This window comes from Crinia signifera, chromosome 11, assembly GCF_055691185.1.
Source record: "Crinia signifera chromosome 11, ASM5569118v1, whole genome shotgun sequence".
NCBI lineage: Eukaryota > Metazoa > Chordata > Amphibia > Anura > Myobatrachidae > Crinia > Crinia signifera.
In genome coordinates this window covers 125,024,402-125,049,976 of record NC_139227.1, presented here as the reverse complement: position 1 = coordinate 125,049,976, position 25,575 = coordinate 125,024,402, and the positions used below count along the sequence as shown (strand labels likewise).

The following is a 25,575-nucleotide window of genomic DNA, read 5'->3' as shown; positions in this document are numbered from 1 at the left end:
ATGATGTCTTCAGGGATTTTAAAGAGAAATGAGATAAAGAGTTTTGGGAACAGAGCGAGGGTGGAAGGGACATAATAATGGTGGGGCATTAGAATTGCAGTGAGAGGAGCTTAACCTTCAGGTGACCATCATTTTGGATCATCTTGCAGATTTGCTTATTTTGCTGCCCTTAAGTATGTTTCAGCCATGTGTAAGGCAAGGTTGGGATGTTACTATAGATACAATTGTAGAAGTAAGACGGGCGCCCTACTTCTGTTTCATCAGCTCCTATATAACATTGATACCCAAACCTAAAATCCCAGGTAAATCCAGAAATGGGACGTATGTTAAATCAGAAAGGGGATGTGGGTGAGATTAGAATTGGGATGTATGGTCTAGCAAGACTATGGGGTGTTGACAATAGTATGGGAATGAGGGGTTGGTGGGGAATAGATTTGCAGCATTAGTGCCAATAGAGATTACCAAAAAGGAATTCTACAAATCATTCACAGGACAATGCTGCAATCTAGTGGTAATTATACAATCTAGCATGGGAGGCTTACTTGTTTTTCTCTTACTTTTTGGCTATTGTTAAGAAAAAGCATAAAATAAAGGTATAAATATTGGTGCATATTAAGCCGTGAGATTCAGCCAAACACATGGAGCAAGAGAGTACATCCTACACACACGGTCTCCAACAGAGGCAGAGATCGGGTCTATATACTGTAACTGGAAGTATTTGTACTGCATCCCAATATATGTGAGACATACATTGTTATCTCAATGTGATTTACCCACCTGTTCTGAAGCAGGGATTTCCATAATGTTTACACTGGGAGTGGGCTATAAGTATAGGGTTTGGGCTTACAGCAATCTGGGCCAACCTGTGACTCCCCAGCTGCTGTAAAACTACCCATCGTGCTCAAAACAGTGCAGAGCATGCTGGGATGTGTAGTTTCACAACAGTCTCTTACTAGTCTACCAACCCTTCTTTAATTGCCCGGTTCTGCCTATCTATCTACCCCCGTCACCTGCCTTGCCTATATACCACCGTCCCCTGCCCTCTCTGCTCCTGTCCAGTCTCTGCAGTTCTATTGAGATTTTTCTTTCTTTCTCTTATAAACTCTGCTGTTTCCTTTCAGTTATCGACCCCAGACAAGGTGGAGATCCCGGAGAGATACATCGAGCTGGATCCTGAGGAGCCGCTCAGCAGAGAGGAGCTGGACGCCCGCTACAGAAAAGTAGAGAAGATAAAAAACATTCTGGCCCGTTCCAGGTCAGTGTCACAGAGTCTACACTATATGGCCCAAAGTACCGAACAGAGGATGTCATCCCAAAGGTGTTAGATAGGCTTGAGATCAGGGTTCTATGCAGGTCGTCCGGTTGAAACTTGAATGGGCTAAGCTGTGGAATGGCCAAATCATGACCCATATCACCGGACCTTATTCCTTACACCAAACTTCAGTGTAATCGGGCAGGAAGCGTTCTCCTGGCAGATCCATTTGTCAGAGGTTGAGGGGTGATTGTCACTCCCGGAGAACGTCCAATGACTGTTGGCTGCTCGGCCATGGAATCCCGATCAATGTTTCTTGCACTGATGCGGTGTCTAATGACCATTTGGTTACACGCTATACGCCAATGGGTCCCAAACTCCTCGGGGCAACCTATCAGTCCAGGTTAGGAGGTCTATGCCTTAATTAGAACCTCAGTCAATTTGATTTAACCATCTTTACTCAAGAATGGATATCCTTAAAGCCTGGACTGCTGAGTTTGGAAAGCACTGCCCCATTGTTTGCCTGTCCTGTTCTGCTCGCTTATGGTTTGCCACCCTGTGACTGAGCTGTTGCATTTCGTCCAGTGACTACAGCTATAGATAGATTCTATGCACCTGTTCACCATGGCCATGGCTGAGAGGTGGTCACATGCTGTGTGCCTATTGTCCAGGTGGTGGAATGTTCTGACCACCTGGAATCTTCACAACATTTCTTGTTTCTGGGTTATTTCGAGGCACCGGTGACTGGTTGTCCGGTTTCTCCCTGGACAGCTCACAGTCGGAAAGATTAATTAAGCCTGGTGAAGTGATGTGGCAGGTACTTTATCACCGGCCAACTCATATCTTAATGGCCATTTTTCAAACCCAGCCTCTAGTTTGACAGTTAGGAGCTGATTGGCCTGTGATAACGTACCAGCCACATTATCACCCTTCACCCATTATGACAGGCAAGCCGCCCATCGAAGAGGCTAGGAGATCTCTGTGCAACCGTGAAGATCATTGGCCTCTTCCCTTTCCCTAAACTACGGCGAAGCACCTCTGATTGGAGAAATGGGGTTTGTTGCCGCCCTCTTCCCACCCAACGGCATCAGACTGTCAATGACAGCATCCTGTGCCGCAGGAAGCGTTTATTTCCATGCAGAGTGGGTTCTGTGCGTGCTGCGTAAGATACCGATAACTGTATTCTGCGGCACCATCTATGTCTGAATTGGGCCCATTATCTTTCACGGTGCTTATTACTAAGGAACTTTCTACCCACATCAGCCCTGTCTTCCTACAGAAGAGAAGATGACGGATTGCTCTGCGTAGTTGGATAAAATTATCACCAGCGTTTTCGCTCCATAATTAGCAGATAATGTAGAACCAGCAGATGGTGATTTTGTATAGATACAGATTTCTCTGGGCGGATCACTGGGGGTATGATCTGTGGAATTCAGTGCACACAAATCACAGTAAAAGTGATTGAGACTATAATATGGAAAAATGTAATATACAGTACACGGCTCATATCCTGTAATAAAGTGACTGATCTGTACTATGGCGCACACTGAGCACCCCCCCCCCCCCTCTCTCCGCAGCGTACACAACCTGCAGCAGACACCGTACCCGGACGAGTTGTATCCCACAGACCTCGGTGTTCAGATGCAAGAACAGGAGAGGATGATCACCATATCGCACGCCCTCGCCTCGGAGGCCTCGCGGCGCAGCAAGCAGGTGGCAGGTGGGTGCAGCCAGCAGTCTTACTGGTTATATAACTATTACCGGCATATTCTGATTGGTGCAGAGTGCCCCAAAACTGTATTCATGTGTTCTACCCCTTCAAAGGATTGAATTGTTTCTTATAGTAATAGTATAATATTAATGTTTGTTTACGTAGCACAAGCAAAGTGCTCAGTGTAGTAATAAAATAGAACTGACAAGCAAAGCGGTAAGAGGGTGCTGCTTATATGTATGACGATGGCGGCTTACAGCCTGCAGTTACCCATTTGCTGAATATTCTGCTCCCAAACCCTCAGGTGTCATTGTTGCTGAACTGGGGTTCTCCTTTCCCTTCCTTGTCTCACCACTCAACCCTCTTTCCGCTTCTTATTTGAGGTCCAGTCTGGCCACAGTTTCCATCCTGCTGCTGTGTAACAGGGCAGGTTTACCTACTGGCCATGCCACCTGAACGCATAACGTCATGGCGTTGCGCAGACGGGGAGGGGCTGTCAGCACCGGGAAGTATAGTACTACCTGCAGCACCCCAAGAACACTCCGGAATGGCACCGCAACAGCGATTCGTGCTGCAGGGTACTGTTCTAGGCACCCTGCTCACCGCATTAGTGTTGTTCATGGGGCCCTGCGCTGTGTGCCATGGTAAAGCTGGCACACTCCTAGTTATGGCCCTGCCATCCTGCGCTCATTCCCTATATTGTTTACATGATTATTTTTATGACCTCTCTATAAGTAACTTCAGCATATCCCAGGTTGCTCAAAAATGTCTCCCTCACCTCCTCCCCCTCTCACATCAACTTTCCAAGGTGGAAGCTTGACCCCCCCTTTTTTTTATTTTAAAGATTCCCTTCTCTCACCCATTACCTCCCTCTCCAGCCTTGACCAAGTGGTCTTCCTTTCTCTCTTTGATAAATTCCTGACCACTGCCCTGGACTCTGCAGCGGTACCCTCGCAAACTTGGCACACTGCTCTGTTCTCTCTGAATGCCTCTGGAGAAAGTCACCCTGGTCTCTTGCCCAGATGACTCAAACATGGCTCCACTCTGGCCTCCTAAACTCCATCTTGCCCCACGTCATCCTGTCTTCAACTCTGTTGCCTGCCTCTTTTTTTCTCTTGCGTCCCTTTTCCTCTGTTTACCCCCCTCTGTCACTGGACCCTGTCCCATTTAGAAGTCAAACTTATAAGCGTTTGGGGGCAGATGTACTAAGCCTTAACAAAAGATAAATGCAAGGGTGATATGGAGAGATAAATGTCCAGCCAATCAGCTGCTAACTGCCATGTTACAGGCTGTGTGTGAAAAAAGTCAGTAAGGAGCTGATTGGCTGGACGTTTTTCTGGCATTTTGGCTGGCTTTATCACCCTGGCATTTATCTCTTGTTAAGGCTTAACCCCTTGAGTGGTAGGTTTTGCTGGGGCAGGACAAGCCTACCAGGGCAGGTTTGTCCTGCCCCAGCAAAAACCCACCACAGTTGGAAGCCGGGCCCCCCTCCCTCACCTCTGCTCCGGTATTAGTACGCCACCGCTGTCCCTGCTGCCTTAGCCTTTCACATTCAGCAGTGACGTCGGCGGCAGGCTGGGGCATGTTCGCAGTGGCTCGGGAGGACTCGGGTGCCTGAGCGCTCCTGTGTACCCCCCGAACATCCCCGAGCCTGCCGCCTATGTCATTGCTACTAAAAGTGTGGCGGCTGGGGGAGCTCCGGCGGGGACAGATGATGGGAGGGAGGGTTCGGAAACTGACTGGGGGGGGCTCTCTAGAGGTGCTGCGCCAGTGGTGCACACCTGAACACCACTGGCGCGCACCTATTTCATACTTGTGGTATGCCTGGAAATTTTCTGGGACAACCCGCTGCGGCAACGCATCTGAGCCCGGTCATACCACTCAAGGGGTTAATACATCTGCCCCAATATCCTTGTCTGCATTATCATTATAAACCGAATGCTAAAGCATCATGGTCAAAGTTCTAATGCCAAAATGAATGTATTAATGTTTAGCTGGGTATACACGGATAGATTTGAAGCCCGATGTGGGCGTTCCCGATCGATGGGAACGACCAATCGTTTAAATCGTTCCGTGCATCGTTAACGATGCGCGTACCCGTGAATCGTTAACGATGGTCTATGATCTTTCCTGCATGCAGGAAGATCATAGACAAATCTTTTGTCAAGTGTATCCAATCGTTCCGTGTGTACCCACCTTTAGATTGCAAACTCTTTCCTCCAAGTCCTCTGCCGTCTCGTCATAACTATGTGGTTCTATAAAGTTGGACATTTGTATCAATCTGTACTTTGTAACTTGTTTCTGGCTCTTTCCCATCTGTCCCATGGAACCCTTGAGGCGCTTTGTAAATTTAAACAGGAAGGTCAACATACATTGGGTCGATGGACCTTAGGCTGACACCCTGAAAATGTCAACATGGGTCTAGGTCGACGTGGGGAAGGTTGACAGTCAAAAAGTCGACATGGGGTTTTTATCCCAAATGTCGACACAGTTGACATGGACACCGTATCTGCATCCCCTCGCTACGCCTGGAACACTATTTTATTCTCCCTCCACACCCTAGTGGATGGTAGAGCATGAAATACCGCCTGTCGGCACATGTCTGCTCAAAATAACATGAAAAGCCCATGTCAACCTTTTGACTGTCGACCTAATGCTTGTGTCGGAAGGTTGAACAAGGGTTGTATGACTTTATTGTTAATCTACATGGAAAACTCACCTGCTGTATAATTTATATGGTCCCTTGCAGCTGGGCGGCCGGTCTCACAGTGTAACTCTCCCCATCTGCCCGCACTTAAGGCACCTGTCCCCCAAATAAGCAACGGATTATACTACACAATTGTCTGAGCGAGCGGCACGTAAGATGAGATGTGCCGTGCTGCATGCTGGGTATTGTGCGTGGTGTTGAGTACATTGCATTGCTTGATGTCTCCTCCCTGCATGTCAGTGGTTGAACATGTATGTGAACACGTATACGGGGCCGTGCACTATTGGTTGTATGCTGGACATTAGTCTGTTATTTCCTGTTGTCTATTCTTCTTCTCTCCTGAATTTTCTGCTTTGTTTTCATTTATTTTTTCCCCCCCAGCCCACGCTGTAAATGACCATTAACTGTGGAAACGGAGAAAACGCCCTTTACGCAGATATTGTTACCTGATTTTCGCCTTAGAAGGAATTGTGCGTAGAAACTCCACCAACCAGCGAGCTCCGCCTGCTGCGTCCAACATCTGACCGCAGTCCATGAGTGTGTGTATTTGTGTGTGCGTGTATATATATTTATACAATCTTGGCAAAATGACAATGCTGGGATCAGAAGAAACACTTGGACACTGTTCGCTAATACTACCTACGTGGTCCATTCATCACTTTTCTCAGGCACAAATCCAGCAGGAGAGGGCGATAACATCGAGGTGGACGGCATCCATGTGAATCGGTACTTATTGAGGATATCGTTCTAAAGCCTCTATGGATTATAACATATCTACTCTAGCACAGTGAATACGTAGAGAAGCAAAAGTCCAACAGGTCCTGTAATGTCCCTGGTATTTTAGGTGCAGGATTTGTATCACTGTGCCGTCCGACAAACCGAGGAATACAGGTCTACGTTGTATCAGGAGATTGTTCTCTCTGAGGCCGATCTTTCAATATTCACCCCAGAGATTACACAGGTGTGTGCGGGGGGGGGGGGGGGTAACACAGATTTATAGATCAGCCCTCTTCATGGGATGGTAATGTGGAGACCAGCACTGAAAATGTCATTTATTTTTCTTTTCACATCAGGTATTTAACCATAATCAAATATTTATAGTCCGTAACACTGTTTTTATACTAAATCTTCAAGTCTGGTTTGATTCTCCAAAAGAAGGTTTCCAGATAGTTCCAGAAGTCCAAGTAAGAGGCCAGATTGAAGGAACATTTTATGCAGGAATAATCTACCTATAATTATAGCGGGTTCACCACTGCCGACGAGGCAAGTACGTTGTTTTAAGAAGGAAATTTTATTGTTTTTTTTTAACTAGACAAAAGAGATCCATTGAAAAGAATGGTCACAAAAGTCTGTTCTGAGAATCGCAGAAGAAATCTCTATAGTTTTACAAATGTTCATTGGAGCAATTTTAACATTTCATAGGGAAAGGTCGAGTGTTGGGCCCTGCGATCAAGGCCTCAATCCACAGGACGCTAACGAATTATGCAACACGTAAATAAACGTGACATCCGCTGCGGTTTCTAAAAGCGGTACGCTCTGTTTCTGCTTCCTCTCTGGTAAGGGGCAGATGGGAAAGGTGCTTGCCCCGGTTTGCAGTGGTTTGCAGAATACTTAATAACCTTGTTTTTTGGGGTTTTACACCTACAGTGACGAGTGATTGAATGCTAAATTGGTTTTAATTGATACAGATTTTATTTTCTATAACCTGAGGAAGTAATCTATAAGTAAATATTCCGTATCTATAAATATATATATATTTAGAAGTTGTCTATTTTTTAACTAACTCTGAACTGCCGTTATCACGATTATAAAGTTTTGCCAAAATTAGATTGCCTTTATTTTTGACTTTGTACAAAAAAAAAATTGTTGAATAAAAGAAAATATAAAAAACAAAACAAAAAATAAACCCTCACCCTTTTCCATGCGAATGTCAATGTCCAATTCCGCAACTGGGTGAAAGAATCTGTCTGAGATTCTGCTCATTTTGTCTGCGAAGCTCAAAAGGTTTGAAACCAGGTACAAAATTCAAACCATGAATGGCGGCAACCAGTAAGTAATTGCTTTATATCTGTTAAAGGTAAGTAAAATGAGAGCCTGCTTCTGATTTGAGCTTTTTGTACTCGCCGCACTTTGACGGCTACTGTATTTGCATTTTAACTTTCTAAACTGCTGGATAATGAACCCGACAGGTTGGAATTTTAAATGAAAGCGATTCCGGCAGGGTTAACCCTTTAAGTTGCCGGTCCATGATCGTGAGCAATCCTATTCAGATTTTGTAGAATGGGATTCGGATAACTGGTCTACATTAGCCATGTGTGTAGTTAGAAGATGGACAGTGGTGAACAGCGGACATAGATATTTCTCTCAACATGGTCAAAAGGTCAACTTTTTTTTGTTGATTGTTAGAATTAGGTTAAAATAAGTACAAAAAAAAAAGTTGATGTGTTTCGTTATCATTAATGTTGATCTTTTAAACCTGTTAGTCTAAACTTGAGGACCAGGGTACCCAACCATGGTCCTCAAGTACCCCCAACAGTGCACTTTTTGCAGGTCTCCGCACAGAATCACAAGTGACATAATTAGCTCCACCTGTGATCTTTTAAAATGTGTCTAAATAATAAGTGCACCTGCTGAGTGATCTGTAAAAAGTGCACTGTTGGGGTACTTGAGGACCAAGGTTGGGAACCACTGGTCTAAATGCATGACACATATACACCAATGGCCTTACCGTCGACCTTCTGGTGTCGACTAGTCATAGGACACACTCATGTTTGTAGTTTCCTTGATAGACCATCTCCCGGTGGGTATGAGTGATACGGTCGCCCGCATTAATGTTGTGCATTCCATCCACCACTGATAGTCGACAATGGGAACATGGACAGTCAAAAATGTCAGCATGAGTTTTTCACGGTTTTTGTCCCAAATGTTGACTAAGTCGACATAGACACTGTCTAAGTGTACCGCGTCCCCTCGCATGACTTACCATGCTTCGGGTACACTGTTTTATTCTCCTACCACACCGTAGTGGATGGCAGGGCATGAAATACTGCCTGTCGACACAGGTTGGCACAAAAAAGTGAAAAACTCATGTCGACCTTTGGACCCTGTTGACATTAGCCATGTCGCCCTATTTCAGTGGTCAGCCTTAATAGGGTGGATTAAGTTATGTAATCCTTTTCAGTTGGTCTCGGCCTTTGCAATAGATGTTGGATAAACACTCGATAAGAGGCGCCGTCAGTCCGTAGCGCTCATCTCGCCGGCAGTCTCTGGCTTTTATTGCTAGAAGAAAGCGTCTCTCTTTTCCTAGTGGCAGAGTACAAAGACAGCCTGAAAATGAACGTACATCACAGTGACTCCGATTCTGTTTGAACCGGCATATTGATTGGTTTTGACCCTTTTGCATTTTTTCTCTATTATGTGGAAAGGTGTCTGCGTTGCAGAACTAAATCGACTGAGATGAACTTTCCGCGGAAACTTCTTCACTTATTTCTTAAGTTCAAAGCCAACAAAAAAATTGCAAAGGGCATTTTTAATACTTTCCTGTTGAGACATTCTGTGTGATAACCGTACTTTGAATGTTACGATACAGGTAGGCAGCCGCGTGGAAGCAAGATGTAAAGAGCTTGTAAATTGCAGAATTCTAAATAAAATGTTCAATAAGGGGGTAAGCTGCTGCTTGGTCCTGATACTGTGCACCCCGAAGGGGCGAGTCGGATTTTGTGTTGATTAGTTGCTGCGGTGAGGGTTTCTTTGCCAGTGGTGGATCCAACAGACTGGGCACTTGGAAAGTTATCTGTATCTCCTCCGTCGCTGTACACCACACTTGTCGGGACTCCGCTAAGTACTGGTGCCCTGGCTTGTGGGATTGTATTATCTGTTGTTGCTGATGCAGCTTAAGTTCTCTTATACCCATTTCCCACTGTGGTGCTGATCCAGGATATTCCTGGGTCAGTGCCATTTACACTGCACACGGATGCAGTTTCTTTAGGCCAGAGTTAGGAGATGACATCAGCAGGTCACAACCACTGGAGCTTGGAGATGACATCAGCAGATAAGGACCAGTGGGGAGTGGCCCTGTTTATTGAAGTTGACCCACAGCACTTTGGTAGCACCATATCGGAGCACCGCTTTCTGTCTGCATATCAGGGGACACAGCGGTTGCTACGTCACCCAACCTCCCATGGGATACTGCCTTTTGGGGGTTATAGGTTCTCTGCATGCTGTAAATGGGTCCCTGGTCGAATGACTCGGGTTACCTGTTTACACTGCCCCTAATCTGGGTCCATTCTGGAAGTTTCCCGGGTTGGATTCCCAGGCAACTGGATCTGGAGTTTTATTTGGGACTCTTTTCTACTGAACAGAAAATCCATGATTTTTATACTACGCAGTGGTCAGAGAATGACTGCAAAGAATGTTCAGTGTTTGTTAGGAGCTTGGGCTAGTGCAGTGGTAGCCAACTCCAGTCCTCGAGAGTTACCAACAGTTAACGTTTTCTAGCTCACCTCACAGGTACACAGGTGCACTCATCCACAGGTGGAGCTAACTACTTCATTTGTGAGTCTGTGGGGAGACATGGAAAACGTTAACTGTTGGTAGCTCTCGTGGAGTTGGCTACCCCTGGGCTAGTGGATCCTTTGTTGTACTTCCATCGCAGAAGCCTAGTGACACCTAATACCGGCAGTTACCAGAATTATTGTACAAGGTTTACACACCAACAGCCATATCACACTCGTTATCTGGATTGCCACTGTGTTCTGTATCCATAAGGGGTTACAGCATACTTGCCTACCTGACCCCCTCTACATGTGGGAGAAAATGCTCTGTTTCTAGACTTCCCTGGTACTGTATGATTGCCAGCACCTGTGGGGAGCTAGGTAAAGGTGTTTGACCACAGGTGATGGCAATCATACATTACCAGGGAAGTCCAGGAACAGAGAATTGTGTTCTCCTGGAGAGGGGCATGCTGGGAGGTATGGATAATGTAGGATTGCCAGCACCTGTGGGGAGCTAGGTAACTGATAAGAAAGGTGTCACCACAGGTGCTAGCAATCATACATTACCAGGGAAGCCCAGGAACAGAGCATTGTGTCCTCCTGGAGAGGGGCATGCTGGGAGGTATGGATAATGTATGATTGCCAGCACCTGTAGGGAGCTGGGTAACTGATAAGAACGGTGTCACCACAGGTGCTGGCAATCATACATTACCAGGGAAGCCCAGGAACAGAGCATTGTGTCCTCCTGGAGAGGGGCATGCTGGGAGGTATGGCTAATGTATGATTGCCAGCACCTGTGGGGAGCTGGGTAACTGATAAGAACGGTGCCACCACAGGTGCTGGCAATCATACATTACCAGGGAAGCCCAGGAACAGAGCATTGTCTCCTCCAGGAGAGGGGCATGCTGGGAGGTATGGATAATGTAGGATTGCCAGCACCTGTGGGGAGCTAGGTAACTGATAAGAAAGGTGTCACCACAGGTGCTGGCAATCATACATTACCAGGGAAGCCCAGGAACAGAGCATTGTGTCCTCCTGGAGAGGGGCATGCTGGGAGGTATGGATAATGTAGGATTGCCAGCACCTGTGGGGAGCTAGATAACTGATAAGAAAGGTGTCACCACAGGTGCTGGCAATCATACATTACCAGGGAAGCCCAGGAGCAGAGCATTGTGTCATCCTGGAGAGGGGCATGCTGGGAGGTATGGATAATGTATGATTGTCAGCACCTGTGGGGAGCTGGGTAACTGATAAGAAAGGTGTCACCACAGGTGCTGGCAATCCTACATTACCAGGGAAGTCCAGGAGCAGAGCATTGTGTTCTCCTGGAGAGGGGCATGCTGGGAGGTATGGATAATGTATGATTGCCAGCACCTGTGGGGAGCTAGGTAACTGATAAGAAAGGTGTCACGACAGGTGATGGCAATCCTACATTACCAGGGAAGCCCAGGAACAGAGCATTTTCTCCCGCATGGAGAGGGGCATGCTGGGAGGTATGGATAATGTAGGATTGCCAGCACCTGTGGGGAGCTAGGTAACTGATAAGAAAGGTGTCACCACAGGTGATGGCAATCATACATTACCAGGGAAGTCCAGGAACAGAGCATTGTGTCCTCCTGGAGAGGGGCATGCTGGGAGGTATGGATAATGTATGATTGCCAGCACCTGTGGGGAGCTAGGTAACTGATAAGAAAGGTGTCACCACAGGTGCTGGCAATCATACATTACCAGGGAAGCCCAGGAGCAGAGCATTGTGTCATCCTGGAGAGGGGCATGCTGGGAGGTATGGATAATGTATGATTGTCAGCACCTGTGGGGAGCTGGGTAACTGATAAGAAAGGTGTCACCACAGGTGCTGGAAATCCTACATTACCAGGGAAGCCCAGGAACAGAGCATTGTGTTCTCCTGGAGAGGGGCATGCTGGGAGGTATGGATAATGTATGATTGCCAGCACCTGTGGGGAGCTAGGTAACTGATAAGAAAGGTGTCACGACAGGTGATGGCAATCCTACATTACCAGGGAAGCCCAGGAACAGAGCATTTTCTCCCGCATGGAGAGGGTCAGGTAGGTTAGTATGGGTTACAGTGTGGACTCTGGGCAATTCATGCTCAAAACCCCTCCACTGTTACTGATTTACAGCAATTCTGAAAAAATGCCTGTTTTTCATTTAATGCCCTGATAGGCATTTAAGGGTCCACTTAAGAGTCTGTTTATTGTGTTGTATTCAAGAAGTCATAAAGGTGCCCACAGACGCTACAATTATCGAATACGTTTTGTACTTTTTAAGCACAAATTGCATCTTATGTACAATTATTGGATGGTGTTTATGTTCCCTGGAGCCCGATATTGTATGTCTAAAAAAGTACGCGCTGCACGTACTTTTTAGACTACATCTGAAATTTAACATTACAAACATGGGTTCATCACATGCATCCAAGTGCACATCTCATAGCAAGCTGGAAGAAAAATTGTATAGAACCATTGTACAGTCAAAAACGCATAGCACAGTACAATTGTAGCGTCTGTGGGCACCTTAAGCTTTCCAACGACCTATCACAATGCATGATCAGTTATGGTTCAAAGGAACTGATTTAATGAGCCATTCGCAGTTTCACTGTACCGGCCGTGTGTACTTACACGTGCATGGCTTAATCTTTGAGACAAGCATATCAGAAATAGCATGGACCCTTATGACAGCATCCTTAAGGGCTCGTTCAATTTAATCCATTTTCGAATTTAGATCATCTCTTAAGATGATATGGTAGTGTGTAAAGTTTGAAGCCTCGAGAGTTATTGTGGAACATCCATATATAGACACACATACACATCGTGCAATTATACTTATGTAGGATTTTAAATAAATATGAAATGATCAAATTGTAAGATTTGCAAACATAGAAATTAGGAAAGGGGCATAAAAATAATTCCACTGCAATTTCAGGTTGAACAAGCCTTCCTCCAGCCTGTCCAATCAGTTCATCCATCTATCTAATGTCAGTCACTCATTTGATTTTTGAGTGGACAGAACGTCACCTGGGGCGGGCATTCAGGATTGGCTGAAGGCTAGACCATCAGCTGCAGGGTTGGGGAGAGGTTACATTTTAAGCTTGCAGGGTCTTTTCTTGGAGATCTTGGCCCCTTCTACATTTTATGTACTAGAGTGAAGAGACGCACCTAAAGTGATAAGATCTGAATAACGTCGCAGCAGTGCACTCGCCTATGTCACTATGAGGTGAGGCCATAAAGAATTTTATTGCCATAACACAAACCCATAGGATCATGTGACCAGGGAAGCAAATTTCCTCATCAGTCAGTATCTTCGTCTTCCTTCAGATCGTGGACTCCACATGGTATAGGTCAAAAAGGTGCAAATATTTGTTCCCCACCTCATGGGATCCAGGGGAGTTCCTTGTAAATGCTGTGGGTATGAAATTAAGAATTTAGAGCTTTCCAGATATCTTGCTAACCCGAGACCAGCTACATAGGCTCTCGGAATAGGGCAGAGGTTGTGCTGGATGATTCTATGCTGGCTAAACCTTTCAGCAACGCCCTTGAATTGACATTGTGTTTGTGACTACCATAATCCTTAGTGTGGGCAGACACCATGACCCCAGGGCAGTGTCCTAGATGTACCACCACATGATCAGCACTGGGTCGTGTAGTGATCGTGCTCTTTATTGGCCATAGTGTGTTCCAACTACACCCCCCTTAAATCAGCTCCTCCTCGAGGTGGCCCCAGCATTTAGGAATGAGGACTAAAAGTGCTCAGAGGCTCCGAATAAAACAACAATCTACAGCAATTAGTTTGATTTGCCTCATATTGTCTCTGGCTGTATCACCGCAAAAAGTTTTTGCATAAGTCCCAGAATTACCAATGTAAATGCTAATTCCGGGAACATTGCGTTGAGATATTACTTACTACATGTCTATTACCACCAAGGTGTGATTACACATTAGCACTTGGGTGCTATATAGATCATGTGACCCTATAGGACATTATCAGTCATGTTAAATTCCTGATTTTATACAGCTATACTGTACTGGGGTAATGATATCATGGACTTGGGTCACAGTGCAGCCGCCATCTTCGGTTACGGTGGGTAGTGTCCGGCCTGAGATCATCCCCTTTCCAGCTGCTCCACCTCCTCCCTAACCAGAGTTCTTCTACATCTGCCATCAGGATCTTCCTCCCCCCAGCTCCAACCACTAGACTATGTGGCTAATAACCTGGTGTGGCTCCTCCTCTGGGACCAGCCCTCTGCCCGGCTGACCACCCACCGTTTCACTCTCTTCGCTTACAGCATCCCCACCCCCTGCAGGCAGCCTAAGACGGGGTGGGAGTTAGATGCAGATCCTAACTCTCCGCCTTCTACATAAAATCACTCACACATTATAGTTGGAGCACGTTTATTAAACACATTTTATGGGACATAACCCTTATAATCAGGATGCCATTCAAATGTAAGAAGTATCAGAGGTTATGCAGCAGATAGGAAAGATATCTGCTGCAATTATTCCAATTCCCACAGCAAACAGTGATAACATCAGCTATTGTAGCCTATAGGCTACATGTAACACAATTTACCAGGAGAGGGATTGTCCAGATCCCTCCCCCAGTAACAGGCACTGGCGCATGCTCAGTCTAATGACCCTGCATGCACAGTAGGTCTGCAGCACACAGAGTAGTGATCCTTGATACGATCCTATCAGAGCGCAGGTCCCTGCTTGTGAGTTTTATCTGGGCTAAGATACATTTCTTATTGCGCGGCTAACAGCAATAACAAATGCTATAAGTCTAAACCTTAAACAGTATATGGGCCACTTAATATTGTATTAGAAGAAATCTGCAATCTCCATAGTATTCTCTATGCAGCTTTTCACATAAATGTGTATATAGACATCTCTGCCATGGGGTAGGTGGTGTGAGTAAATCCATCTGCCCATGAAGGGGCAATAGTCAGCAAATCAGGAGCACCAGAATGAAATTATACCTTAGCCTCACCAATCAAAAAGGTTGTGTTCCCCCCCCCCCCCCCCCCCCGCATAACCTCAAATCTCGCAGATTAAACATATATTATTTACAGGAGTTTATGTCAGCATTGCTGGTGTCTTATCCGCACAAATGTTCCATACATAACTCAAGAACGTAAAATACATTATTCCGTCTTATTCTGTTCCAGTAAGAAAATAAAGTCTTGGAGGGCTTTTCCCCTCACAAAATATACATCATCTTAGGCAATGGGGAAGTGGTGTTCCTATGACATCGCCTGTTTATTGGCATTTATGTGCAAATCTACCAATCTATACAAGTCAGTGGTTAACAAGGAGACTGCAAGTCTCTCACAATCTAACTTCTGCACTACTAAACGGTGATGTCAGACTAACTCACCCTTCCTGATGAGCGGGCACCTGCTTTCCGGGCACAGGATTATATACACACACTATCTGCCCCAAATACAAGTTTTTACAGTAAAACCCCTTTTTCTGGAGATCAGGAAACAGCAGAGGGAATGACACAATTTCATGGAGACCGAAATCACCTACAGCTATCCAGACTGCGGTCATCATTAGGAATAATTCCTCCGATGCAGAGATTTAGCAGTATGGGCTGAATACCAGGATCCCGCAATAACACCCATTAGACAATATAGAGCTTCTCACACAAAAGGTAAAAGTATAATTTATCATAAAGAAAAGCAACAAAATATCCAAGTAAATTGACCACAGGGGAAAAAAAAAAGTTTATACAGCGTAACAGCTTGAAGTTTTAAAAGAAGACACAGTGGATCTTTATTCACCCCCAAATTAAAGTATGACCATGTCTCATGCATGGATTCCGACGTAGCCCAGGCGCAGATATTCCACCCTCCAGCTAGAGCCCAATCTTCCCAAAACTCTAACAGTATCAACAGGTCCGTAGGGCTATAGAGCAGTTTATCTGCCCTCTGCTAAACAGGTCACATCTGTAGGAACGTTTAGGTTTAGAATCCTTCACCTGCGATTAAGGAAATCCTAAAAACATGGCATGTTGGGGGCACTTCAACTGTAATTTCCCAGAACACACACACACTGCATTAAGAGGTGGTGGATTTAACAAACTGCATCTTGTAGTTGCACTTAGGTGGTTTCTTCTCTGGTTCACTGTTCTTCTCTGGTTTGATGTTCTTCTCCGGCTCGCTGTTCTTTGTACTGGTTTTGTCACTGACGTTTGTCTCATCATCAGATTGGTCCTCACTGTCAGAGCTGTCACTGGGGCTCGAGTCAGACGGACTCTCGTCTCCGGGGGCATTTACAGGCGGAGCTGCTTGCTGGTCCTCGGGGCTATTGCACTGGCACAGAGAAATGAACACTTGTTTAGTCACTCACAACTATATATACATATTATTCCAGATAGTATTAGCAGATTTTATTCCATAATATAAAATAATCAATTTTTCAGATTTTACTCAAGAACCCATGAAAATAATGATCAAACAGCTGCCAGCAAAGGATCCTCAAAATTAATCCGGATGCGGATCGGCAAGTATGTGGTAGCTGCCAGCCTGGGAAGGGGGTGGGGGATTTTGGAGAGAGTAGATTTGGGACTTTGGGTTAGGCACTTAGAAGGTTGGGAGAGGGGGAACAGCCATAATGAAAATAAACTGTAGAGAAGAGAAATCAGGATTTGGGGGCAGACGTATTAATCCTTAAAAAGAGATTAAAGTGATGGTGAAAAATGTCCATCCAATCAGCACCTAATTGTCATTTTTAAACAGCCTATAACATGGCAGTTAGGAGCTGATTGGCTGGATGTTTATCACACTCGTGTTTATATCTTTTTAGTGCTTAATATAAGATACATCAGAATCTCACAGATTCACACCCAAATACTGAATGCAAAGCTTCACTTTAGAACTGGTTTGTGATACACAAGTAATACACAGACCGGTCAACAATGTCTGTATACACGGACAGCGCCCCCTAGAGTACAGATATAGTCTCATCAGAGATCAGCCTATGACAGCTCCCGGCATTTACACAGCATTATCATTACCTTATAGAACATATCTGCGGGTACAATAACCTAACATGCTGGTTATTACCTCGCTGAATCCGAGCCCGCAATGGCGCCGGTTCCTTCCAGACAATGTACTATCCATACTCTGATGGAACTGATACTCGAGCTCATCATTCATCTTCCGATCCTCGGCACCTAAGTGACATGCAGACCAGTGTTAAACGCCTTTCAGACTGACCCCCCCCCCGTGTTACTGCCCCAGACTTCCATGATCAACCTACTGAACCATCCTCCGTGTTACTGCCCCAGGCTACCTGTGATACACATATTACCACCTGCTTCTGTTACTGCCCTAAACTACCATGACCCACCTATTACTCCTAGTAACTGCTCCCAATACTACGACAGGTGACTTCCGCTAATCCATTTAACTGAACTTACTCTAGATCAGGGGTGGCCAAACCGGTCTTAAAGATCTACCAACGGTCCATGTTTTCCAAATCACCTAGCTGGTGCACAGCTGTAGTCATTACTAACTGTCACATTCCCCAGATCACCTAGCTGGTGCACAGCTGTAGTCATTACTAACTGTCACATTCCCCAGATCATCCAGCTGGTGCACAGGTGCAGTCATTACTACCTGTCACATTCCCCAGATCATCCAGCTGGTGCACAGGTGCAGTCATTACTACCTGTCACATTCCCCATATCACCTAGCTGGTGCACAGGTGCAGTCATTACTAACTGTCACATTCCCCAGGTCACCTAGCTGGTGCACAGGTGTAGTCATTACTAACTGTCACATTCCCCAGATCACCTAGCTGGTGCACAGGTGCAGTCATTACTAACTGTCACATTCCCCAGACCTCCTAGCTGGTGCACAGCTGTAGTCATTACTAACTGTCACATTCCCCAGATCACCTAGCTGGTGCACAGCTGTAGTCATTACTAACTGTCACATTCCCCATATCACCTAGCTGGTGCACAGGTGCAGTCATTACTAACTGTCACATTCCCCAGGTCACCTAGCTGGTGCACAGGTGCAGTCATTACTAACTGTCACATTCCCCAGATCACCTAGCTGGTGCACAGGTGCAGTCATTACTAACTGTCACATTCCCCAGACCTCCTAGCTGGTGCACAGCTGTAGTCATTACTAACTGTCACATTCCCCAGGTCACCTAGCTGGTGCACAGCTGTAGTCATTACTAACTGTCACATTCCCCAGGTCACCTAGCTGGTGCACAGGTGTAGTCATTACTGTCACATTCCCCAGATCACCTAGCTGGTGCACAGGTGCAGTCATTACTACCTGACACATTCCCCAGATCACCTAGCTGGTGCACAGCTGTAGTCATTACTACCTGTCACATTCCCCAGATCACCTAGCTGGTGCACAGGTGCAGTCATTACTAACTGTCACATTCCCCAGATCACCTAGCTGGTGCACAGGTGCAGTCATTACTAACTGTCACATTCCCCAGATCACCTAGCTGGTGCACAGGTGCAGTCATTACTAACTGTCACATTCCCCAGATCACCTAGCTGGTGCACAGGTGCAGTCATTACTACCTGTCACATTCCCCAGATCACCTAGCTGGTGCACAGGTGCAGTCATTACTAACTGTCACATTCCCCAGACTTCCTAGCTGGTGCACAGGTGCAGTCATTACTAACTGTCACATTCCCCAGATCATCTAGCTGGTGCACAGCTGTAGTCATTACTACCTGTCACATTCCCCAGATCACCTAGCTGGTGCACAGGTGCAGTCATTACTACCTGTCACATTCCCCAGATCACCTAGCTGGTGCACAGGTGCAGTCATTACTAACTGTCACATTCCCAAGATCACCTAGCTGGTGCACAGGTGCAGTCATTACTGTAACATTCCCCAGATCACCTAGCTGGTGCACAGGTGTAGTCATAACTAACTGTCACATTCCCCATATCACCTAGCTGGTGCACAGGTGCAGTCATTACTAACTGTCATATACCCCAGATCGCCTAGCTGGTGCACAGGTGCAGTCATTACTAACTGTCACATTCCCCATATCACCTAGCTGGTGCACAGGTGCAGTCATTACTAACTGTCACATTTTCAAACTTGCTGCATTCATTCCTACTACAGACCCACAGGTTGCCTGGAAAACATGCACCGTTGGTAGATCTTGAGGACAGGTTTGGCTACCTGTTGGTCTAGATCAGTGATTTTCAACCTTTTTACCTTGCGGCACACTAAATAGGACTTTAAAATTGCCAAGGCACACCTAAGATCCCCACAGGACAAAACACATTGGCCACCACAGGAAAAAAAAAAAAAACCTATTGGCCCCCACATTAAAAACAATCACAATGATCCCCACAGGTAGCAAAAATAAAATAAATTGGCCCTTTACATGAAAAGAAGAGACCAGTAAATAACATTTGAAATGGTGGTGGCTGTAAATGGGTTTGGGCATCTCTAGATGTGGGGGCACACTTCAGAACAGCTCAAGGCACACTAGTGTGCCACGGCACACTGGTTGAAAAACACTGGTCTAGATTATAGGACACCAGCCAATATAACTTGTGTGGTATAATAGCTCCCACTCCAGTCCAAAAACGGGCAGCAGTCCATGAAAAATCCCTCTGATATTAGTGGTTCTCCTGACTGTGGTCATTGCTCTTGGGCCGGATTCTGGTTCAATCGGTCCCCGTCATATTCCCCCTGGGGACCGATTGTGCGGCTCTGCACATGTGTGTATTTGCACGTGTGCAGGGCTGCTGTACGAACATCTTTGGCGACCATCACAGTGGCTGAGGCATTTGTGCAGGAAGGGGCGGGCAGCAGCCGGACCATGGGAACGCCCACCGTTTTATGGGCTTTCCCATGTAAACACAGGTTCAGACTGACTTGGAAGCTCTGTGCGTTCCACTCACAGGAAACACAGAGCTTCCGGAAGTCACATGACCACAACAAACGGAGTACCAACAGGTTTATACAAATTTAAGGTATTTGTAACACTCTTTTTTTTGGTTTAAATATACAGCACTGCCCCTCTATTGTCTCCTGCTCATGTGATATATTCATATTAGATTTTGAATTATATACAAAGTTGATTGTGTAATGAACACTGTAACAGGTGTACAACGTTTTGTACTTAGGGTTAGGGGTATTTAAACCCCAGCACTGGAACCACCAACATCACCTTGAAAAAGTTGCTTAGCAACAAAGCTAGTCAGTGCTGGTTGCAGGGGCTGCTTACCCACCACCTTGGGACACCACTCCACCCACAGCTGTGATCGGAGCAGCCTCAATACCCCGCAGAAACATCTGGGACAAACACCCCTTTAGGAGACTGTCAGCTACAAACAGCCGTCTCCAGACATCTGTACCAACAAGGCTTCATTTACCCGTCTGAAGGGTTTCCGAAGGCTGGAGAAATCATTTCATGGTCAGCGACCATCGAAGTAATTCATTTGCTAGCGGGTGCACGATATAATAAAGATCCATACACACGGGGTGAGCGATGATGGGGAAATCACTGGGATGAAAATTGCTCAATGCATACACACTGAGCGATTTTCCCCGGGTTGGACAGCTCTCCATAGCAGGACACCATGGAAAGCCATCCACCCTGTCGCTCACCTGCTGGTAATACAGGATGCGGGAGCGCACATCAGCGTTACACACTGGGCAGTACACACTGGGCAGTTTTCATGCTGAATCCAGCTCATAAGACAAAACTAAGCGGCTTTCAGATCAAAATCTCCCAGTGTGTATGGGCCTTAACACTCACAAATACTTCCAGGGATTGAACCCTACCACTGGTGGCGCTCACCTGACCGGAAGTGGGACGTGGACTTGTGGTCGCCGATAACCAGACGCCCGGTGTGTTCTTTCTGGAAAAAATAATTAACAAGTGAGGATGATAATCATTCATTAGAGTTTATTTCAAATATTCCTTTAGTTTTAAATGATGTTGTCTGCCCTGGGGGCTAGCTGGTGTCCTTATGTACCAAGATTAGAGACACAAGCGACCAAACAAAAACCTCCTATACAACAGGATTATCACCTATACACAACAAAAGAACATTCATGAATACACAGAATAACAGACTATGCTCTATAGTAAATAGGAACATATCCTGTAATCTCCCACCTTGCTGGCTCCCATGAGACGGAGGAATTTCTGTGTCCGCTCCTGATCACCCAGGTCTGCCTGCTCCCAGCTGCTTCCTCCAGCCTGTAATATAGAGACATCCTGTTACTGTCACCTGTGGCGACATTTATGCTGTCGTTGTGTTGTGTGACATACTAGTAGCATAAATGATGGGAACGTTATACACAACATAGCGCAACATCACAGAACACGGGAGTGAATGCTTGAAAAGTACATTTACAATTTAAAAGAAAACCAATATCTGACGGCAGCTTCGGAAACATACTCATTGTTATATCAAACACTAGGAAACCGTATATTATTACTACTTGCCCTACCCATAGTGTGTCCTCTTCCTACCAATCTGTCCTAGATATGTCCATGTACACTATATTGTACTAATAATATGTCAAGTTATAAAGTTACTATGTATATTCTTGGTACAGCACTGACAAAACCCTGTACTGCCTTTACTATGGTCAGTGTAAGATGGGGCAGTAACAGGAGCACTAGGGCCAGTGCCGGATGAGGCAGTGACAGGAGCACTAGGGCCAGTGCCGGATGAGGCAGTGACAGGAGCACTAGGGCCAGTGCCGGATGAGGCAGTGACAGGAGCACTAGGGCCAGTGCCGGATGAGGCAGTGACAGGAGCACTAGGGCCAGTGCCGGGTGAGGCAGTGACAGGAGCACTAGGGCCAGTGCCGGATGAGGCAGTGACAGGAGCACTAGGGCCAGTGCCGGGTGAGGCAGTGACAGGAGCACTAGGGCCAGTGCCGGGTGAGGCAGTGACAGGAGCACTAGGGCCAGTGCCGGGTGAGGCAGTGACAGGAGCACTAGGGCCAGTGCCGGGTGAGGCAGTGACAGGAGCACTAGGGCCAGTGCCGAGTGAGGCAGTGACAGGAGCACTAGGACCAGTGCCGAGTGAGGCAGTGACAGGAGCACTAGGGCCAGTGCCGAGTGAGGCAGTGACAGGAGCACTAGGGTCAGTGACGGGTGAGGCAGTGACAGGAGCACTAGGGCCAGTGCCGAGTGAGGCAGTGACAGGAGCACTAGGGCCAGTGCAGAGTGAGGCAGTGACAGGAGCACTAGGGCCAGTGCCGAGTGAGGCAGTGACAGGAGCACTAGGGTCAGTGACGGGTGAGGCAGTGACAGGAGCACTAGGGCCAGTGCCGAGTGAGGCAGTGACAGGAGCACTAGGGCCAGTGCCGGATGAGGCAAGAGTGACGGAGCACTAGGGCCAGTGCCGGATGAGGCAAGAGTATCAGTACTAGGGTCAGTGGAGAAGGAGGCAGGAGTATCAGTACTGGGGTCAGGGCAGGAGTATCAGTGCCGGATGAGGCAGTGACAGGAGCACTAGGGCCAGTGCCGGATGAGGCAGTGACAGGAGCACTAGGGCCAGTGCCGGATGAGGCAGTGACAGGAGCACTAGGGCCAGTGCCGGATGAGGCAGTGACAGGAGCACTAGGGCCAGTGCCGGATGAGGCAGTGACAGGAGCACTAGGGCCAGTGCCGGATGAGGCAGTGACAGGAGCACTAGGGCCAGTGCCGGATGAGGCAGTGACAGGAGCACTAGGGCCAGTGCCGGATGAGGCAGTGACAGGAGCACTAGGGCCAGTGCCGGATGAGGCAGTGACAGGAGCACTAGGGCCAGTGCCGGATGAGGCAGTGACAGGAGCACTAGGGCCAGTGCCGGATGAGGCAGTGACAGGAGCACTAGGGCCAGTGCCGGATGAGGCAGTGACAGGAGCACTAGGGCCAGTGCCGGATGAGGCAGTGACAGGAGCACTAGGGCCAGTGCCGGATGAGGCAGTGACAGGAGCACTAGGGCCAGTGCCGGATGAGGCAGTGACAGGAGCACTAGGGCCAGTGCCGGATGAGGCAGTGACAGGAGCACTAGGGCCAGTGCCGAGTGAGGCAGTGACAGGAGCATTAGGGCCAGTGCCGAGTGAGGCAGTGACAGGAGCACTAGGGCCAGTGCCGAGTGAGGCAGTGACAGGAGCACTAGGGCCAGTGCCGGATGAGGCAGTGACAGGAGCACTAGGGTCAGTGCCGGATGAGGCAGGAGTATCAGTACTAGGGTCAGTGGAGAAGGAGGCAGGAGTATCAGTACTAGGGTTAGTGCAGGAGACAGCAGCGGTATCAGTGCTAGGGTCAGTGCAGGAGGCGGCAGGAGTATCAGTACTAGGGTCCGTGCAGGAGGGGGCAGGTGTTTCACTATAGGGGTCAGGGCAGGAGAAAGCAGGGGTATCAGTGCTTGGGTCAGTGCAGGAGGAGGCAGGAGTATCAGTACTAGGGTCCGTGCAGGAGGGGGCAGGTGTTTCAGTACAGGGGTCAGGGCAGGAGAAAGCAGGGGTATCAGTGCAAGGGTCAGTGCAGGAGGAGGCGGTAGTATCAGGGCAGGAGGCAGGTGTTTCAGTACTGGGTCGGGGCAGGAGGAGGCAGGAGTATCAGTACTAGGGTCAGTGCAGGAGGGGGCAGGTGTTTCAGTACTGGGGTCAGGGCAGGTGTTTCAGTGCTAGGAGGAGGCAGGAGTGTCAGTACTAGGGTCAGTGCAGGAGGAGGCAGGTGTATCAGTACTAGGGTCAGTGCAGGAGGAGGCAGGTGTATCAGTACTGGGGTCAGTGCAGGAGGAGGCAGGAGTATCAGTGCTGGGGTCAGTGCAGGAGGAGGCTGGTGTTTCAGTGCTAGGAGGAGGCAGGAGTATCAGTACTAGGGTCAGTGCAGGAGTATCAGTACTAGGCTTAGGCAGGAGTATCAGTACGGGCAGGAGTATCAGTACTAGGGTCGGGGCAGGAGTATCAGTACTAGGGTCAGTTCTAGGAGGAGGCAGGAGTATCAGTACTGGGGTCAGTGCAGGAGGAGGCAGGAGTATCAGTGCTAGGAGGAGGCAGGAGTATCAGTACTGGGGTCAGTGCAGGAGGAGGCAGGAGTATCAGTACTGGGATCGGGGCAGGAGTATCAGTGCTAGGGTCAGTGCAGGAGGAGGCAGGAGTATCAGTACTAGGGTCAGTGCAGGAGTATCAGTACTAGGAGGAGGCAGGAGTATCAGTACGGGCAGGAGTATCAGTACTAGGGTCGGGGCAGGAGTATAAGTACTAGGGTCAGTACTAGGAGGAGGCAGGAGTATCAGTACTGGGGTCAGGGCAGGATTATCAGTACTGGGGTCAGTGTAGGAGGAGGCAGGAGTATCAGTACTGGGATCGGGGCAGGAGTATCAGTGCTAGGAGGAGGCAGGAGTATCAGTACTAGGGTCAGTACTAGGAGGAGGCAGGAGTATCAGTACTGGGGTCAGGGCAGGAGTATCAGTACTGGGGTCAGTGCAGGAGGAGGCAGGAGTATCAGTACTGGGATCGGGGCAGGAGTATCAGTGCTAGGAGGAGGGAGGCAGGAGTATGCTAGGGTCAGTGCAAGAGGAGGGAGGAGGCAGGAGTATCAGTACTAGGGTCAGTGCAGGAGGAGGCAGGTGTTTCAGTACTGGGGTCGGGGCAGGAGTATCAGTGCTAGGAGGAGGCAGGAGTGTCAGTACTAGGGTCAGTGCAGGAGGAGGCAGGTGTTTCAGTACTGGGGTCGGGGCAGGAGTATCAGTGCTAGGAGGAGGCAGGAGTATCAGTACTAGGAGGAGGCAGGAGTATCAGTGCTAGGAGGAGGCAGGAGTATCAGTGCTAGGAGGAGGCAGGAGTATCAGTACTAGGAGGAGGCAGGAGTATCAGTGCTAGGGTCAGTGCAGGAGGAGGCAGGAGTATCAGTGCTAGGGTCAGTGCAGGTCGGAGGAGGCAGGAGTATCAGTGCTAGGGTCAGTGCAGGAGGAGGCAGGAGTATCAGTGCTAGGGTCAGTGCAGGAGGAGGCAGGAGTATCAGTGCTAGGGTCAGTGCAGGAGTATCAGTACTAGGAGGAGGCAGGAGTATCAGTACTAGGGTCAGTGCAGGAGGAGGCAGGAGTATCAGTGCTAGGGTCAGTGCAGGAGTTATCAGTACTAGGAAGAGGCAGGAGTATCAGTACTAGGGTCAGTGCAGGAGGAGGCAGGAGTATCAGTACTGGGGTCGGGGCAGGAGTATCAGTACTAGGGTCAGTGCAGGAGTATCAGTACTAGGAGGAGGCAGGAGTATCAGTACGGGCAGGAGTATCTGTACTAGGTTCAGTGCAGGATGGGGCAGGTGTTTCAGTACTGGGGTCGGGGCAGGAGTATCAGTGCTAGGAGGAGGCAGGAGTATCAGTACTAGGGTCAGTGCTAGGAGGAGGCAGGAGTATCAGTACTAGGGTCAGTGCAGG

At 47.8% G+C, this 25,575-nt stretch overlaps 2 protein-coding genes across 7 annotated transcripts in view; one reads left to right on the top strand and one right to left on the bottom strand.

Moving 5' to 3' along the window:
• PLEKHA7 (pleckstrin homology domain containing A7) overlaps positions 1–7,536 on the top strand; it is a 218,600-nt gene extending 211,064 nt beyond the window's left edge. For 5 of the 6 annotated variants that reach the window (XM_083164693.1, XM_083164692.1, XM_083164696.1 and 2 more), the window contains 4 exons: positions 1,122–1,255; positions 2,830–2,972; positions 5,713–5,821; positions 6,052–7,536. In XM_083164693.1, the coding sequence (XP_083020819.1) occupies positions 1,122–1,255; positions 2,830–2,972; positions 5,713–5,810 (375 nt within the window). In that variant the 3' untranslated portion in view covers positions 5,811–5,821; positions 6,052–7,536. The remainder of the gene's footprint in view (positions 1–1,121; positions 1,256–2,829; positions 2,973–5,712; positions 5,822–6,051) is intronic. The other variant, XM_083164694.1, reaches the window with a different exon arrangement.
• An 8,293-nt stretch (positions 7,537–15,829) lies between these two features.
• The window catches only part of C11H11orf58 (chromosome 11 C11orf58 homolog), a 10,356-nt gene continuing 610 nt past the window's right edge, over positions 15,830–25,575 (bottom strand). Inside the window, exons 2-5 of the mRNA XM_083164690.1 lie at positions 21,306–21,389; positions 20,985–21,045; positions 17,248–17,357; positions 15,830–16,494 (exon numbers count right to left, since the gene is read on the bottom strand). Coding sequence (XP_083020816.1) covers positions 16,240–16,494; positions 17,248–17,357; positions 20,985–21,045; positions 21,306–21,389 — 510 coding nt within the window. The 3' untranslated portion in view covers positions 15,830–16,239. The remainder of the gene's footprint in view (positions 16,495–17,247; positions 17,358–20,984; positions 21,046–21,305; positions 21,390–25,575) is intronic.